The 14,725-nt window shown below is 42.9% G+C and overlaps 2 protein-coding genes across 3 annotated transcripts; one reads left to right on the top strand and one right to left on the bottom strand.

The window, feature by feature from the left end:
* The first annotated feature begins 7,438 nt into the window (after positions 1 to 7,438).
* Positions 7,439 to 9,552, top strand: LOC113584968 (DELTA-sagatoxin-Srs1a-like). The gene is made up of 3 exons (XM_027022235.2): positions 7,439 to 7,550; positions 8,611 to 8,732; positions 8,886 to 9,552. Exons 2-3 carry the CDS (start codon positions 8,614 to 8,616, stop codon positions 9,295 to 9,297), a joined length of 531 nt encoding a protein of 176 aa, XP_026878036.2. The 5' UTR covers positions 7,439 to 7,550; positions 8,611 to 8,613; the 3' UTR covers positions 9,298 to 9,552.
* A 1,707-nt stretch (positions 9,553 to 11,259) lies between these two features.
* Positions 11,260 to 14,213, bottom strand: mrpl42 (mitochondrial ribosomal protein L42). 2 transcript variants are annotated; one of them, XM_027021679.2, is made up of 5 exons: positions 14,106 to 14,213; positions 13,793 to 13,850; positions 13,095 to 13,179; positions 12,335 to 12,452; positions 11,260 to 11,950 (listed from the first exon to the last, which is right to left on the bottom strand). In XM_027021679.2, exons 1-5 carry the CDS (start codon positions 14,185 to 14,187, stop codon positions 11,877 to 11,879), a joined length of 417 nt encoding a protein of 138 aa, XP_026877480.2. In that variant the 5' UTR covers positions 14,188 to 14,213; the 3' UTR covers positions 11,260 to 11,876. The 2 variants fall into 2 exon arrangements, with proteins under 2 accessions (XP_026877480.2, XP_026877474.2); XM_027021673.2 differs by having other exon boundaries at positions 12,289 to 12,452.
* Positions 14,214 to 14,725: the final 512 nt, after the last annotated feature.

Raw genomic sequence — 14,725 nt, forward strand, 5'->3', positions numbered from 1 at the left:
GGATAAGAGCGTCTGCTAAATGCCGTAAATGTAAATGTAAATATTAACTAAGACAGATTTGTTAATTTTCTGGTTCAGATATTTTCCTGAGTTGGGGTACCAAGAAAGATTATTACGAATCAGGGCACAAATTTTCTTTTTGAACTTTTTAAACAAGTCTATCAGTTGTTAGACATTAAGGGTATTAAAACCATTCCATACCATTCCCAAACAGATGGCCTGGTGGAAAGATTTGCAAGAAAAAGAAGATGGCGGCAGTGAGATCGGCTACCGTCATGACTGCTCCGTCCACACCTGGCACTTTTTTGCTCTTTTCGCTATCTTCTTTACTCTTTTCGCTCTTCCCGCTATGCCTGATTTCTCCGCAGCCCTTCTCTCTACACCATGATGTGCATCTTATACAGCAGAGATGCTCTTATTTCTCTTAATCTACATGGCACTCACCTCAAGCCGTCTCTAACCCCGGACCCAAGGTGGCCGATGGAGATCCTGAGAGAGAACAAAGGACGCGACGCGAGGAAAAGGCCTCGAGGAAAGCGAGCCGGCATCAGGAAAAAGCTGAGGGCTCGGGCACACCGAGCTCCCTTACTTAGCATCCTGCTAGCCAATGTCCAGTCTCTGGCCAACAAGCTCGACGACCTCCAGGCCAGGATAAGGTTCCAGTTGGACATTCGGGACTGCAACCTCTGTTTCACTGAGTCGTGGCTGAACCCAGTGGTACCGAGTCACGCTATCGAGCCAGCCGAGTTCTTTTTGGTTCACTACATGGACAGGACAGCAGATTCAGGAAAGTCGAGAGGCGGTGGAGTGTGTATGATGGTAAACAACAGCTGGTGCAATAATGCCAATGTTGTTACCTGGAGCTGCTCGCCCTTAGGTTTTGTCCTTTCTACCTTCCCTGGAAGTTCACTTTGGTCATAGTCAACACCGTGTACATCCCACCTCAGGCCAACATGGACACTGCACTGTGTGAACTTCATGAGGCTCTCACACAGTTTCAAGCACAACACCAGGATGCTGCACTTATTGTGGTTGGGGATTTCAACAGCGCTAACCTCAAACGTTCAGTGCCCAACCTTTACCAGCACGTAACCTTCCCCACCAGGGGAAATAGGACACTAGACCACTGCTACACTCCATACAAGGACAGCTACAAGCCACTAGCTCATCCACCGTTTGGTAAGTCAGACCACGCCGCCATCTTCCTCCTACCAAAATATAAACAAAGTCTGAAACGGGAAGCTTCGGTTCAGAGGGAGGTCGCGCGCTGGACAGACCAATCGGTGGCCGCTCTGCAGGATGCTCTAGATGACGCAGACTGGGACATGTTCCGGCGCAGCACTGATGATGTCAGCGAGTTTACGGAGGCAGTAGTAGGGTTTATTGGGAAACTGGTGGATGATACGATTCCAAGAGCCACCATCAAGAAGTTTCCCAACCAGAAACCCTGGGTGGACAGAACCATCCGCGAGGCTCTGAACTCTTGCACTGCTGCCTACAATGCGGGGATCATCAGCGGGAACATGGACGAGTACAAGTCTGCAGCATACGGAGTGCGCAGGGCGGTGAGGGAGGCGAAGCGGCACTATGGGAGGAAACTAGAGACACAGTTCCAGCAGAGTGGCTCTAGATCCCTGTGGCAGGGACTACAGACGATCAAGGTGTACAGGAGCCCACCCTCCGAACTGATGAGTGCGGATGAGTCTCTGGCGAATGAACTGAACACATTCTTCGCTCGCTTCGAGGCTACATCTAGCAGCGCTAATGCTAACAGCGCTAATTCTAACAACGCTAATGGTGCTATTGGCACAGTCAACGGCGCATGCACAGAGCCCACCATAGAACAGCGCCCTCTTATCATCACGGAGAGTGACGTGAGGAGAGTGTTTAAAAGGGTGAATACCAGGAAGGCCGCGGGACCAGACGGTATCTGCGGGAGGGTCCTCAAAGCCTGCGCAGATCAGCTAGCCCAGGTATTCACCGACATCTTCAATCTCTCCCTGACGCTCGGTATTGTCCCGTCCAGCTTCAAGCGGTCCACCATCGTCCCCGTCCCAAAGAAACCTCGACCCTCCTCTGACCTCAATGACTACCGCCCTGTCGCCCTCACATCAGTCGTGATGAAGTGCTTTGAAAAGCTAGTCAGAGACTTCATCACATCTTCACTGCCAGCCTCCATGGACCCACTGCACTTTGCATACTGCCACAACCGCTCCACTGACGATGCGATTGCACATCTGCTCCACACTACACTGACTCACCTGGACGAAGGGAGGGGAAATTATGTTAAAATGCTATTTGTCGACTACAGTTCAGCATTTAACACTATCATTCCCTCCCTACTCACTACTAAGTTGGAAGATCTAGGACTGCATACATCCCTGTGTGACTGGATCTCCAACTTCCTAACAGACAGACCACAATCAGTACGGGTGGGCAACTGCGCCTCATCCACCCTCACCCTCAGCACTGGAGCTCCTCAGGGTTGTGTGCTAAGCCCCCTGCTCTACTCACTGTACACCTACGACTGCACAGCCACTTCCAGCTCCACCATCATTGTCAAGTTTGCTGACGACACCGTTGTCGTGGGTCTGATCTCAGACAACGACGAGAGGGCCTACCTGGAGGAGATTAAACACCTGGAAAACTGGTGCCAGGAAAATAATCTCCTCCTAAACGTCAGTAAGACAAAGGAGCTGATCGTGGATTGCAGCAAGAAGCAGGAGCGGCACTACCAACCTGTGAGGATCAGTGGAACCACGGTGGAGAGAGTAGATAGTTTCAGGTACCTTGGTGTTCACATCTTGCAGGACCTGTCCTGGTCCCGCCATACCAGCTCCCTGGCAAAGAAGGCTCGTCAGCGTCTTTACCACCTCAGACGCCTAAGGGACTTCAGACTGCCCTCCAAGGTACTGCGGAACTTCTACACCTGCACTATCGAGAGCATCCTCACAGGGAACATCACAGTCTGGTTTGGGAACAGCACCAAGCAGGACAGACAAGGACTCCAGAGAGTGGTGCGTTCAGCAGAGCACATCACTTATACAGAACTTCCTGACCTGCAGACCATCTATTACAAGTGGTGCCAGACCAAGGCCAGGAGGATTGTGAAGGACCCCACCCATCCCAACAATAGGCTCTTCTCTCTGTTGAGGTCAGGGAGGCGCTTTTGCTCCCTGAAGACCAAGACAGAGAGGCTGAAGAGGGGCTTCTTCCCACAGGCCATTCGGGCCGTGAATCAGGGAAACTGATAAACTGTGGGGACTACCATCACCATGTGACTGTAAATCTGTAAATTTGTAAACTGGAATTGTACATTGTGTATATATACATATTATACATATACTGTACATACACATATATATATTTTTTTTTTATATGTTACATATTATATATTTTATGTATATGTATAGATTTCCTTATCCACCCTTGTTTCTTTCCTCAGTTTGGACAGACACTCACACAACCACTTCACTGCGAGTTATACCGTGCATGACTGTATACGTGACAAATAAGCCAAACTTGAACTTGAACTTGAAGTTCATCGTGCAGTCAGGAAAAGATTGGGACCAGTGATTACTGTACCTCTTGTTTGTATATAGAAAGGTGCCACAAGCGTCCAAAATATTTTCTCCATTTGAGCTTCTGTATAGACAATAAGTACAAAGACTCCTTGAATTGTTAAAGGAGTTCTGGGAAGGTTCACAAGGTGAGCGAAAGAATGTTGTCCAGTGTGTTATCCAGATGATGGACCGTTTGAGGCAGATGACATCACCAGATCAGGAGAATATGTGAAAAGCCCAAAACAATCAGAAGGCATGGTATGATTGGAATGGCAGGGAAACATCTTTGTTCCCAGGGCAACAGGTACTGTTGCTCTTACCAACCAGCAATAACAAGTTGGGGTAACAAAAAAGCACGGTTCATACGAGGTACTTCACAATGATGGGAAAGTGACTTATCAAATCTGTAAGCAGGAAAGGAGTAAACAGAAACAAATCTTTCATATAAATCTTCTTATAGAGTTTCATTCTAGTTCAGGGCCAGTGGAAATGCAGCTGTTTGTACAAGCCATGGGGGAAGAAGCAGAGACGATGAAAGAGTATTCCCTATTCCCAGCAACAGCTGAAGGAGTTACTTGATCTGGATTTGTTCCAGGAAAGACCAGGATATACAGATATATTAGTTTAAATGAAGATGCCCCAGTGCAATGAAAGATGGTACTACTAGATTTGGCATCGACATCAGGCATAGCAACGCACTGTCGAGTTTTGATCGCTATCTGATGCCACGTATTGATGAGTTAGGAAAAGCTAAGTATAATACATCTGTGGATTTATGTAAGGGCTATTGGCAGGTCCCACTGAGTGACAAAGCAAAGGATTTGACAGCATTTGAGACTTCATATGGACTTTATCATTTTAGGGTTATGCATATAGGCCTACAGGGAGCACCAGCAACTTTCCACAGACTTATGGATAAAGTGTTGCAATCACCTTCCTGAGCTATAAGATGTTTCCCAGGGTGAAGGAGTACTATACAGTTGCAGAGGAGAACCTTGCCATTAAGTGGGCACTAGCCGTGTTTCAACGACTACAGTCCCATCTCACTCACATCCATCATCATGAAGTGCTTCGAGAGACTCGTCATGAGACACATCAAGACCCAGCTTCCCCCTTCTCTGGACCCCCTGCAGTTCGCGTACCACCCCAACCGCTCTAAAGATGATGCCATCTCTACCACACTTCATCTGCCACTCACACATCTGGAAAAAAAAGGGCACCTACGTAAGAATGCTGTTCATAGACTTCAGTTCAGCATTCAACACCATTGTTCCTCAGCATCTGATTGGAAAGTTGAGCTTACTGGGCTTTAACACCTCCCTCTGCAACTGGATCCTGGATTTCTTGACTGGTAGACCTCAGTTTGTCTGGATTGGAAGCAGCACTTCCAACACCACCACACTGAGTACTGGTGCTCCCCAGGGCAGCGTACTCAGCCCTCTGCTGTTCACACTGCTGACTTATGACTGTGCAGCGATGCATAGTTCGAATCACATCATCAAGTTTGCTGATGACACGACCATGGTGGGTCTCATCGACAAAGACAACGAGTCAGCATACAGAGGGGAGGTGCAAGAACTGGTGAGCTGGTGTAAGGTCAACAACCTGTATCTGAATGTTGACAAGACAAAAGAAATGGTTGTTGACTTCAGGAGAGCAAGGCGAGATCACTCCCCGCTTGTCATCAACGGCTCCTCAGTGGAGATCGTCAAGAACATCAAGTTCCTTGGTGTTCACATAGCGGAGAACCTCACCTGGACCCTGAACACCAGTTCCATCACCAAGAGAGCACAGCAACGTCTTTGCTTCCTTCGGAAGCCGAGGGAAGCCCATCTCCCGTCACCCATCTTCACTACCTTCAACAGAGGTACTGTAGAGAGCATCCTGAGCAGCTGCATCATTACCTGGTTTGGGAACTGCACCGCCTTTGACCGCAAGACCCTCCAAAGAATAGTGAGAACAGCTGAGAAGATCATTGGGGTCTCTCTTCCCTCCATCACGAACATCTACATAACACGCTGCATCCGGAAAGCCACGAACATTGTGAAAGACCCCACACACCCCTCACATGAACTGTTCACCCTTTTGCCATCTGGAAGAAGGTACCGCAGCATCCAGTCCCGCACCTCCAGACTGTGCAACAGCTTCTTCCCAGAAGCCATTAGACTCCTGAACTCTGGCTAACTCCAACTCCAATTCAAAAACCAAAATGGGCACTTCTATACATGCTTATAGACAGTCACGCACACACACACACACACACACACACACACACGTACATACATACATATCTATACACACACTCACACGTTGTTTTGCATCGGACTAGTGCTGAAGTCAAACCTCACACAAATAACTATGCACTCCTGTTGCAGTCTTGCATATTATCCTACTTGCTGCTAGAGTACTGTACTAAACCAGCACTGTACTCTGAACTGTTCTGGCTGCTACCGGTGACTGCTATGTTCAGGGTAGCATGTCACTGACTGCTATGCACAACTCGCTTTACATATGCCCAGTACTGTGTACTGTACTAAATTGCACTGTCTACTCATTTTGTATTTTGTATTTGTCCTGTCCTGTATTTATTATTGTTTATTTAATGTTTATTTAATGACATTTTGCACTAGATTGGACTCTTTGCACTTGTGTAGCATGTTGTCTGTTGCACTGTTGTTTTTATGTTGCACCATGGTCCTAAAGGAACATTGTCTCATTTTTGTTGTGTACTGAAGTGACAATAAAACCTCTTGAACTTGATTCACTGAGATATTGTCTCTTGGGGAGGTCATTGCAATGGCAAAAACGAGAAGATGCATGACTCTAACGCAAGGATTAAACAATGGTATCTGTTTATGCAGCCTTATAAGTTCACGGTTTGTTACCGGTCTGGAGCCATGAATCAGGTCACAGACTTTCTGTCGCGCATTCTGAAGGATGCAGACTAGATATGTGTCTTTTTTTTTTCTTTTCCATTTTTGTGGATGTATGGATTTTTTAGTTTTAAGGACAATATTCAGTCTCCAGAAGAGGTAGGAGATGTAACATGATTCTCACCCATTCCATGTTGAGAACACGGACAAACAGTAGAGCAGGAACAATATTGCAGACAATGCATATGGTTTAAAGAATTGTTTAACTCAAAAGACTGTTATGAGGTGGAACAAATTTACCCATTTCAGGAATTCTGGAAAAAGAAAGATAATTGTAATTGTCTTTATATGTGACGTTCGGAGGCAAAGCAGAATGCGGGGACAAGCCGTGTATGACACACCGAAACGTTTTATTATAAACATAGACAAAGACGTGGTTAGCAACCTAACCTGGTTCAAACAACGACAAAACTAGCATGTAGACAAAGGACTTATATACATACACACTAATGACACAACAAGGAGCAGGTGTGAAACACAAGGAGGGCGTGGTCATGCAGACGAACACACACGCACACACAGGGAGACATTTGGGGAGAGGGGCCGTAACGTGACATTATATATATAATACATGTAATTGTGTGTGTGTGTGTGTGTGTGTGTGTGTGTGTGTGTGTGTGTGTGTGTGTGTGTGTGTGTATATATATATATATATAAATATATATATATATATATATATACACAGTTAAATTGTAATAATGTAAAGGTAGTTTGATTCCATAGATGATACTTAGCTGCTTTGTCCAGTGTGTCGGCAGGGGTTTTAATTGAAGTTTACCTAGTTTAATTATTATTTATTAATTATTATTTAAATATTACCTAGTCATACAGTCAAATGAAATTACACTGCTGCTTAGTCGCGGCCAATGGGAAGCGCTCGAATAGCTGTCGTCATGACTGTACTGTTGATACCGTGGTATAACAGGCTGTGTACTGCATATTGCATTGAATAACATAAAGGATAGTCGGCGTGCACATTTGCCAAAATCGAGGTGCGAATCCTAGAATTTGTCCAGAAAATACGGTCGTTGTCTTGACCTACTGCAGATTACTAGTAAGTACCAGTATTTCAACATACTAAATATTTAGGAAAGGGCTATGTGGTGTGTGCACAATGTTCACAAAGTAATTAGCTTTTTTTTAAGTATATGCATTCAGTAATCAGATGTAAAGATAAAATATCTAAATCACACTTGCGTGACTTACAGAATTTGTGTACTCACGACTGAGCATCCGTCACTGTTACTAAACCATAGACCTCGATAAAAATAAAAGCCTTTACTTGGCTAATTTTCAAATGTAGCGTATGCATCGTTTGTGCTAAAGGAGTCATTAGATAACAGTCGGAATACTGCTGGCTTGCAAGAAACAATTCTCAAATGATAACTTGAGCAATCTGGCGGGCAACACTATAAACATAGCAAATGTTCGGCAATACAAAGACAAGAAAAAATCTAGAGAGGTTACTTATTTGTAAGCACTCCAGAGATCAAAACGTAAGTAGTTTCTAGAGAGCACAACGTATTTTACTGATGACGAAGAAATATATAAATGAATCACAGTCCTACATGCTGTAATCTGTGGATTACTCCCAAACACGCAAGCGCTCACACACACACTCACAGCAAACGGAACTTTTAAGCAAAAGAAACATTCAGCACTTTACTTGAACACACCATTGTTGATACTTTCTCATTGCTTAACAGTTTAATTTTAGAACCTCTTTGTTAATTTTCGATCTTGAGGTTATGGGATATGGCGATTAAAAAGGTGTCACAACTTGATCGACTACAAGTATTTGTTTCACACAGCACTTATCAGTCAGAGGAAACTATTAGGCCGTATTAAACGCCATGCTATCGCTGTCGTTGAAATGGGACCGTGATTAAAATGATTCTTTCTTTTTCTGTATGTGAGTCTAGAGAGTTGATATTGTCTGACTCCACAGCCCAACACCAACAGTCTGTTCCTTTACCAAAACTTTAGATACAGTCAGTGGTTCTGTGGGTCATTATGTATGTAGGACAAATATTTTATTTCTCACTTCATCATGTGTTTCATCACATCTACTGTTACCTAACTGACATTATTTTTTCCCCCCTGATATGCAACAGATAATGGCTGTACCTCTGGCTGGCACCAGCATTGAACAAATTTCCTCCAGTATAAACACAGGAAGAAATGGCAGCATTCAAATTAACAATCAAAGTGCAATTTATACCTTAAAACACCCAAGGCAAGTATCAATGAAGTTTGGAAACACTAATTAAATCCCAGTGTAGTGAACTGTTAAGAAACACTGGTTAGTGAAAGGGATAAAGCTCTACCACACTATTGTGAAAGAATAACTCATGCAGGGTTAATTCTTTATTTACTTATTAATTTTTAGGGTCTTCACCTCCAGTGGATATCCTCTCAGTCCTCCACCACCAACAATTGCAAGAAACAGCATCGGAGCATGCACCTTTACCAAAACCTCAAGTTCATTCCGGGGTTCTGTGGGGGTCCTGACTTACCAAATCCTCGACATTGAGGCGCACACTCCTGGAAAACTCGTTATAATGTTCTCTGTACCTTTTGACTATAATATGTATGAAAACTGGTTTGCCCTTGGCATTTTTGAAGAAAATATAACATGTGATCAGGATCTATTCCGACAAATGTATTATGAGAAGGGCTCATTTACCCGAAGCAAGGGTACAGGGAATGAGATCAGTTATTCCCAAAAAAACCTGCAAGTGAAAGGAACAATGTCTCCTGCAGGCAAATCTATTATGAAGGTTGAATTTGAGGACCAGTAGTCTAGCGACCTTATACCAAAACCTAAGAGGCAAACAGACAGCCACATACAAACAGACTGTCAAACTAGTATGTGGACAAACTTGGCAACTGTTACCATGATGTGCAAACAATTCCTTATTTATCCAGTTAATCATTAATTATGTAAATTATTTTTTGTATGTTAGACAAATTTACTTTTTATTTAATTTTCCAACAAACTCTTATTCCAGTCACTTAATAAATTGCAACCGCTCCTCGGTGGGTCAGAAATGTGAGTAGAGGTAAAGTGTGTTTTCAAATTATTCTGTTCCAATGTACGTCTTTGTATTAGTTATTTTTTCATCTCAAGCTATTATTCAGATTATTAATGAATTTATAGTCTACACATCTACACGTGCTTTGAAAAGTGCTGGGGACAGAGATCTGGACCAGGTGTTGCATTCAATTCAGTCGTACCTCAAATTTGTGAGTGCTGGGATTGAAAGGAAGAGTGTGACGTGGATGCCGAGAAGAGCGAAATTTATTAAGAGCAAATCCATCAGAGCCGTTAGTTCAGTCCAGGGTCCATGGACACCATGGTCCATGGTCATAACACCTTTCACATGACCAGACTGAACATGATTTTTTACCCCTTTTTAATCCGTGAAAAAGACTGACAAATCAATATTTATATTTTCATTTTATTTATGTTTATATCTATTTATTTTTTACTTTTAAGATTCTTATTCATATTATGATAAAGCTGGTTAGTCCACCTCCAAACACAGGAACAGTGTACTCGGAAGGAATTTAAAAAATGGAAAATGCTTCCTTTGATGACCCATTTTAGGAACCAATTTTGACATAAGGTGTCATTTGTTAAGAATCAGTATGTAGACAATGTTTAGATTCTTCTGAGAAAACGAAATTGAAAGTGCGGGCCCTTCGGCAAGGCCCTCGCCCGCCTACCTCATTAACAACGAGGCACAAGAATAAGAGAGGCCTGTTGGTCCACATCGGATGTTGGGGGATCAGGGCAATCTGATGAATAGTGGGTTACTCAAACAAACACAGGACACCCACAGACAAGAGTGGAGAACAGAGGACTGGTGGGCCACTACATGGGCCACCCCAGTGTGAGGGGGTATACGCAGAGGATGTGGGAACTATAGATACTTTGAAACTAACATCTAGACTAACACCAAAACAACTAGTAGCTCAGCTTTCCAACATCCGCAAGCGGCAACTGCTGTCACATCTAGACTTGTGAAATACGACACATATGATACGCCAAGGCTGAGCCAGGATGTCAGGTCAGAGGGCAGACATTAGCATCCACTGAGGACCAAGTACATGAAAGGGAATTGAAACACTAAGTACATACTACGCTAGTGTACTAAGTACACATTAGTAAGCATCAGAGCCACCAGGATGAACGATCCAGGCTGTCATCCATCAATGACTAATCTAGTCACTTTAACTATGCCCCAAGCTATGAAATTGATCTGCTGGATATGTTCAAGAAACATCAAATCTAGAGGCACTGAATCAGAAGTGTAATACAGCGACAAAGTGAACAAATAAAGTTAGAGCCAGTTTAGTTGTCAGTGAACTTTATAAATTTTTTATCTATGCATGTAACGCAAGTTACCATGGTTTCTAAGTCACTGAATATGCCAGTAGCCTAATACTGTTTGGGTATTATGCAAATTATTTGTTATTTTTGCAAACTGAAATTCAATATTGCACCAATTGCAACTTTGGTACCATTATCTCCAAGTGGAAGATGTCTGTGAGATGAAGTTGCAGGTCAGTATCACTCATCTATCACAGGTGAACATCATTCGTCAGTATCACAGGTCAGCATCCTTGGTGGTAGGATAATGAAGCTTGCTTAGTTACAGAATTCTCAGAGGCTTTCAAGTCTTTTAAAAATAATGATCTTTCCCAATACAAATGAAGTTATTTTTCACGTGAACAGTCCAGAACAACACACCCTAACCTGTGCTGTACACTTTTATTAATGTTTCCCGAAGTCAATAGATGATCAGTATGGAATGTTCAGATAGTAGGAAAGTATTTAATAATGGCAATAGTCCTTGGTTACATAATAACGACTTCTGTATAATGGCATGCATATTACAACGCAGGCAAAAGAGTCATGTTCCTAAACTCCAGTCTTATTTTGACACCAGACTCTCTTTATAAGTCCCTTTATCTTGCCAGGAGAACGCAAATATGTTTATCCTTAATAAACATGTCCAAATAACCATGCTTGAGAAACATGGCTTGCTTTCATTATTACAGTGTCCAACGATTGAGCAGGGAAATTCCAATTTAAGATAGGTTGTGAATAACTGACTGCATATTAGACTGGTTTGTGTTACCAACTCTAGTCATTTATCAGTTCTTAATTGTTATTAAATATGTGCATTTTCTTGAGTCTCTTGCTGAATACAGCATGCAACAGGAATTGATTTCACTGCCAAATTCCATATATATTCTATAATTTCTATACATTTTTAACAGAACAAACAATTAGTGAAGTGAAACAAATGCCATATTAACTCTTTCCCGTAAACTCATCTGATTATTTTTGATGCAGATTTATCAGGATCAGCTATGCGCAGCTTGTACGGTTAATCCATCTATCGGTCTTTGGGTGGATTTCTTTTCCTGCGTCGTTTATGATATCTGAAGAGAGAGAGAGTGAGAAAACAGAACCAGTGTAAGACCTTTCCAGCTTTTGTTATGAAAGAATCCCCTTTTTCAGAATAACTGCTTGCTGTTATTCACCAGATGCATGCATGTCAAAGGCTGGGTCTGTTTTCACAACAGCCTAAAAACTTGTACCAAAGCCTGTAAACTCTAAATACACCCAAATGTCTATGCATAGCTAACCCTTAACATGTGTAACAAACAGCCTCTTAACAGTACAAGGAGGAAAAGTAGTGGTACAGTCCTTACAAGCACAAAGACTGGCAGTATACTAAAGACTCTTGTTGTTGAGAAAGATGTACAGAAGTGCTTACTCTCCAACAGGGTACCAGCGGTGCTTTGTGGTGTAAAACATCTTACTAAGCTCCTCTATAGTCGGCCCGCGTTCCTCCTTTAAAACGGCACCACTAAGCCGAGACTTCAGCACCACATCATGTGTTTCCGCAGACGCAGTGATGGGGTCTACTTTAGGGATGGGCTGTACAACAAATTAGCATCACAGGTGAGCATCACTTGTCAGTAGCACAGAGGAACATCACTCTTGCATTAGTACACTTCAGGTGAATGCTTGGGGATTGAGGAAGAGTGGTGAGGAATGGGAATAGTGTAAGAGTGGGAAAGGCTGTTGTTGGGTTTCACTGGTATTCCTAGATTTATACTCATGGAATCAAATACTTATTTGATGTTGAACTGTGCTTCTAAATGACAACACATTTTGATGGAAATGTGCACAAGACAACAAGCTGTGTCTAGCATTGTCCTCCAGCAAAACAGAAGGCACTAAAGGAACTACACATGTCATGCATATGGGCAAAATTAATTGCGGATTTTTAAAAATGTATTTATTTTTAAGCAGCATGTCTTATTTTGATGATTATATTCCATCTACTGTGGTAATAAAATATTTACAGTGAAGTCTGCACCCCAGTGAACTGTGTGGAGTGGCAAAACAAGGACAGTTATTATGCCAAAATATATTTGGATATCTGTTCATGGAAATCAACTGAAACAATCAATATATTCATTACAGCTCCACTAAACTGTACCTCAACAAATACATTTGCACACCAAAAGTGCTCAGTTAAACGAATACTCAGTACTATTTGGCTACCATGCTCACCTGAGTCATCTCATAGGAAATGTTTGGCTCAGGATGGAAACACACTACAGTCTTGCCATCACGCGTCAAACCAAGGTCCACGTTACTAGGCAAAAAGAAAACAAATTCACCAGCCATCACTGTCAGACCAGTGTGCATAGGTGGGTCAAGGTGGGCCGTTAAAGGCATTCCTGTTCAGGCTGATACAGTTATCAGTTAACACAGCTACACAAATTGGCTGCTAAAACGTACAAGACTGGATGAGCAGAGAATGTCTTATTTTGAACCTTAATACAAGGTTTGGGTGTTTTAGCTCACTGCTACCAGTCAGCTCATCTGAGGCAGGGGTTACTGGGAATCCCAAGGGGCAGTTGTAACTCAATTGGTGAAAGACGTTTTTAAATTCAGAATAAAGGATTATTTAGCCTAGCCTACATGCAGTGTGATTGACCCATTTCATTTAATTTGCATTTTATATAAAATGATTTGTAGTAGTTTTACTTAATTAATATTTTATCACATTTTATGGAAATTATGTTGACATTTGGGACTAAAAACAAAGAGGGTGATTAAAAAAACATTAGCTATTTCTTTAGTGTCAGAATAAACAGCATTACTATTATCGAGAACAACAGAACAACATTGGGGAGTAAAAAAAAAAAAACCACGCAGTTTGAAAGCAGACAAACCTGCTGAGAGCCAACTCTAACCACGCTTACCTGGGTTTGACACAACGACTCACTTGGTGAGTTGCTGCGGAATTGACTGGCAAAGCGCCTGTGGGGGAAATAAAATGAAAATCGCGACCATAACATTGAGCCTTAACTATATTAGTAAAGACTTTAGCACATCCAATACAACTGATAAAGTTAAGACGACAACAAGCAATCAAACAAACCCCAGCCAGCCTAGCTAACATGTTAGCCTTCAGAGGTAAAGCTATAGGAAAATCTACCTCATAATGCCTATTAATGTACTATTAATATATGCTAATATAGAGTTAGGAATACATGACTGGACTACTACACCAACCTTTGGCGTGGCTTAACAGTCTACTACACCGAACACAAGTAAGTACAGCAGACAGCCAGTTGCCATGACCCCACGGCGCCATGGCTCCCTGTGAGAGACGCGTCTTGTTCGTTGGCGTTTATGTGGCGGCAGGTTTGGCGCGCTAGCGCCCTCTGCCTGTGTGGAGGCGAAACGCTTCAGCGCCTGGCTGGGGTTGGTCAGAGGGGACGCGAGCTGCAGCGGTGGAATAGCGACACTTGTATCTGCTCGGGATTAGAAATACGATACAGCGCCATCTAGTGGAATTATTAGAGCTACCTTTGTCTTTTTTTGGCTTGAAACATTTTAACATTTATTTGTTAAAAATAATTAATTTTACTCTGTATTTGTCAGTTTAATTTGTATTGCTGAACTGAATTTCTTAAGGTGCTCTAATGTAGGCCTCAGTATATAGCCTACAAAAATGCAGTTTTACCACCCTCACCCCTGACACTCCTCACTGCACACTCCTCACTCACCACCCTCACCCCTGACACTCCTCACTGCACACTCCTCACTCACCACCCTCACCCCTGACACTCCTCACTGCACACTCCTCACTCACCACCCTCACCCGACACTCCTCACTGCACACTCCTCAC

The sequence above is a fragment of the Electrophorus electricus genome, chromosome 13 (assembly GCF_013358815.1).
Source record: "Electrophorus electricus isolate fEleEle1 chromosome 13, fEleEle1.pri, whole genome shotgun sequence".
NCBI classification, from domain to species: Eukaryota; Metazoa; Chordata; class Actinopteri; order Gymnotiformes; family Gymnotidae; genus Electrophorus; species Electrophorus electricus.

What these genes read in the sequence shown, in the direction of transcription:
- LOC113584968 (XM_027022235.2), top strand. Translation starts at nt 8,614, where the DNA reads ATGGCTGTACCTCTGGCTGGCACCAGCATTGAACAAATTTCCTCCAGT. An exon ending in TATACCTTAAAACACCCAAG is followed by an intron (nt 8,733 to 8,885) that starts GCAAGTATCAAT and finishes ATTAATTTTTAG; the next exon opens with GGTCTTCACCTCCAGTGGAT.
- mrpl42 (XM_027021673.2), bottom strand. Translation starts at nt 14,187, where the DNA reads ATGGCGCCGTGGGGTCATGGCAACTGGCTGTCTGCTGTACTTACTTGT. An exon ending in AGTCGTTGTGTCAAACCCAG is followed by an intron (nt 13,180 to 13,792) that starts GTAAGCGTGGTT and finishes CTTTTTGCCTAG; the next exon opens with TAACGTGGACCTTGGTTTGA. An exon ending in CGCTGGTACCCTGTTGGAGA is followed by an intron (nt 11,951 to 12,288) that starts GTAAGCACTTCT and finishes CTCTCTCTTCAG; the next exon opens with ATATCATAAACGACGCAGGA.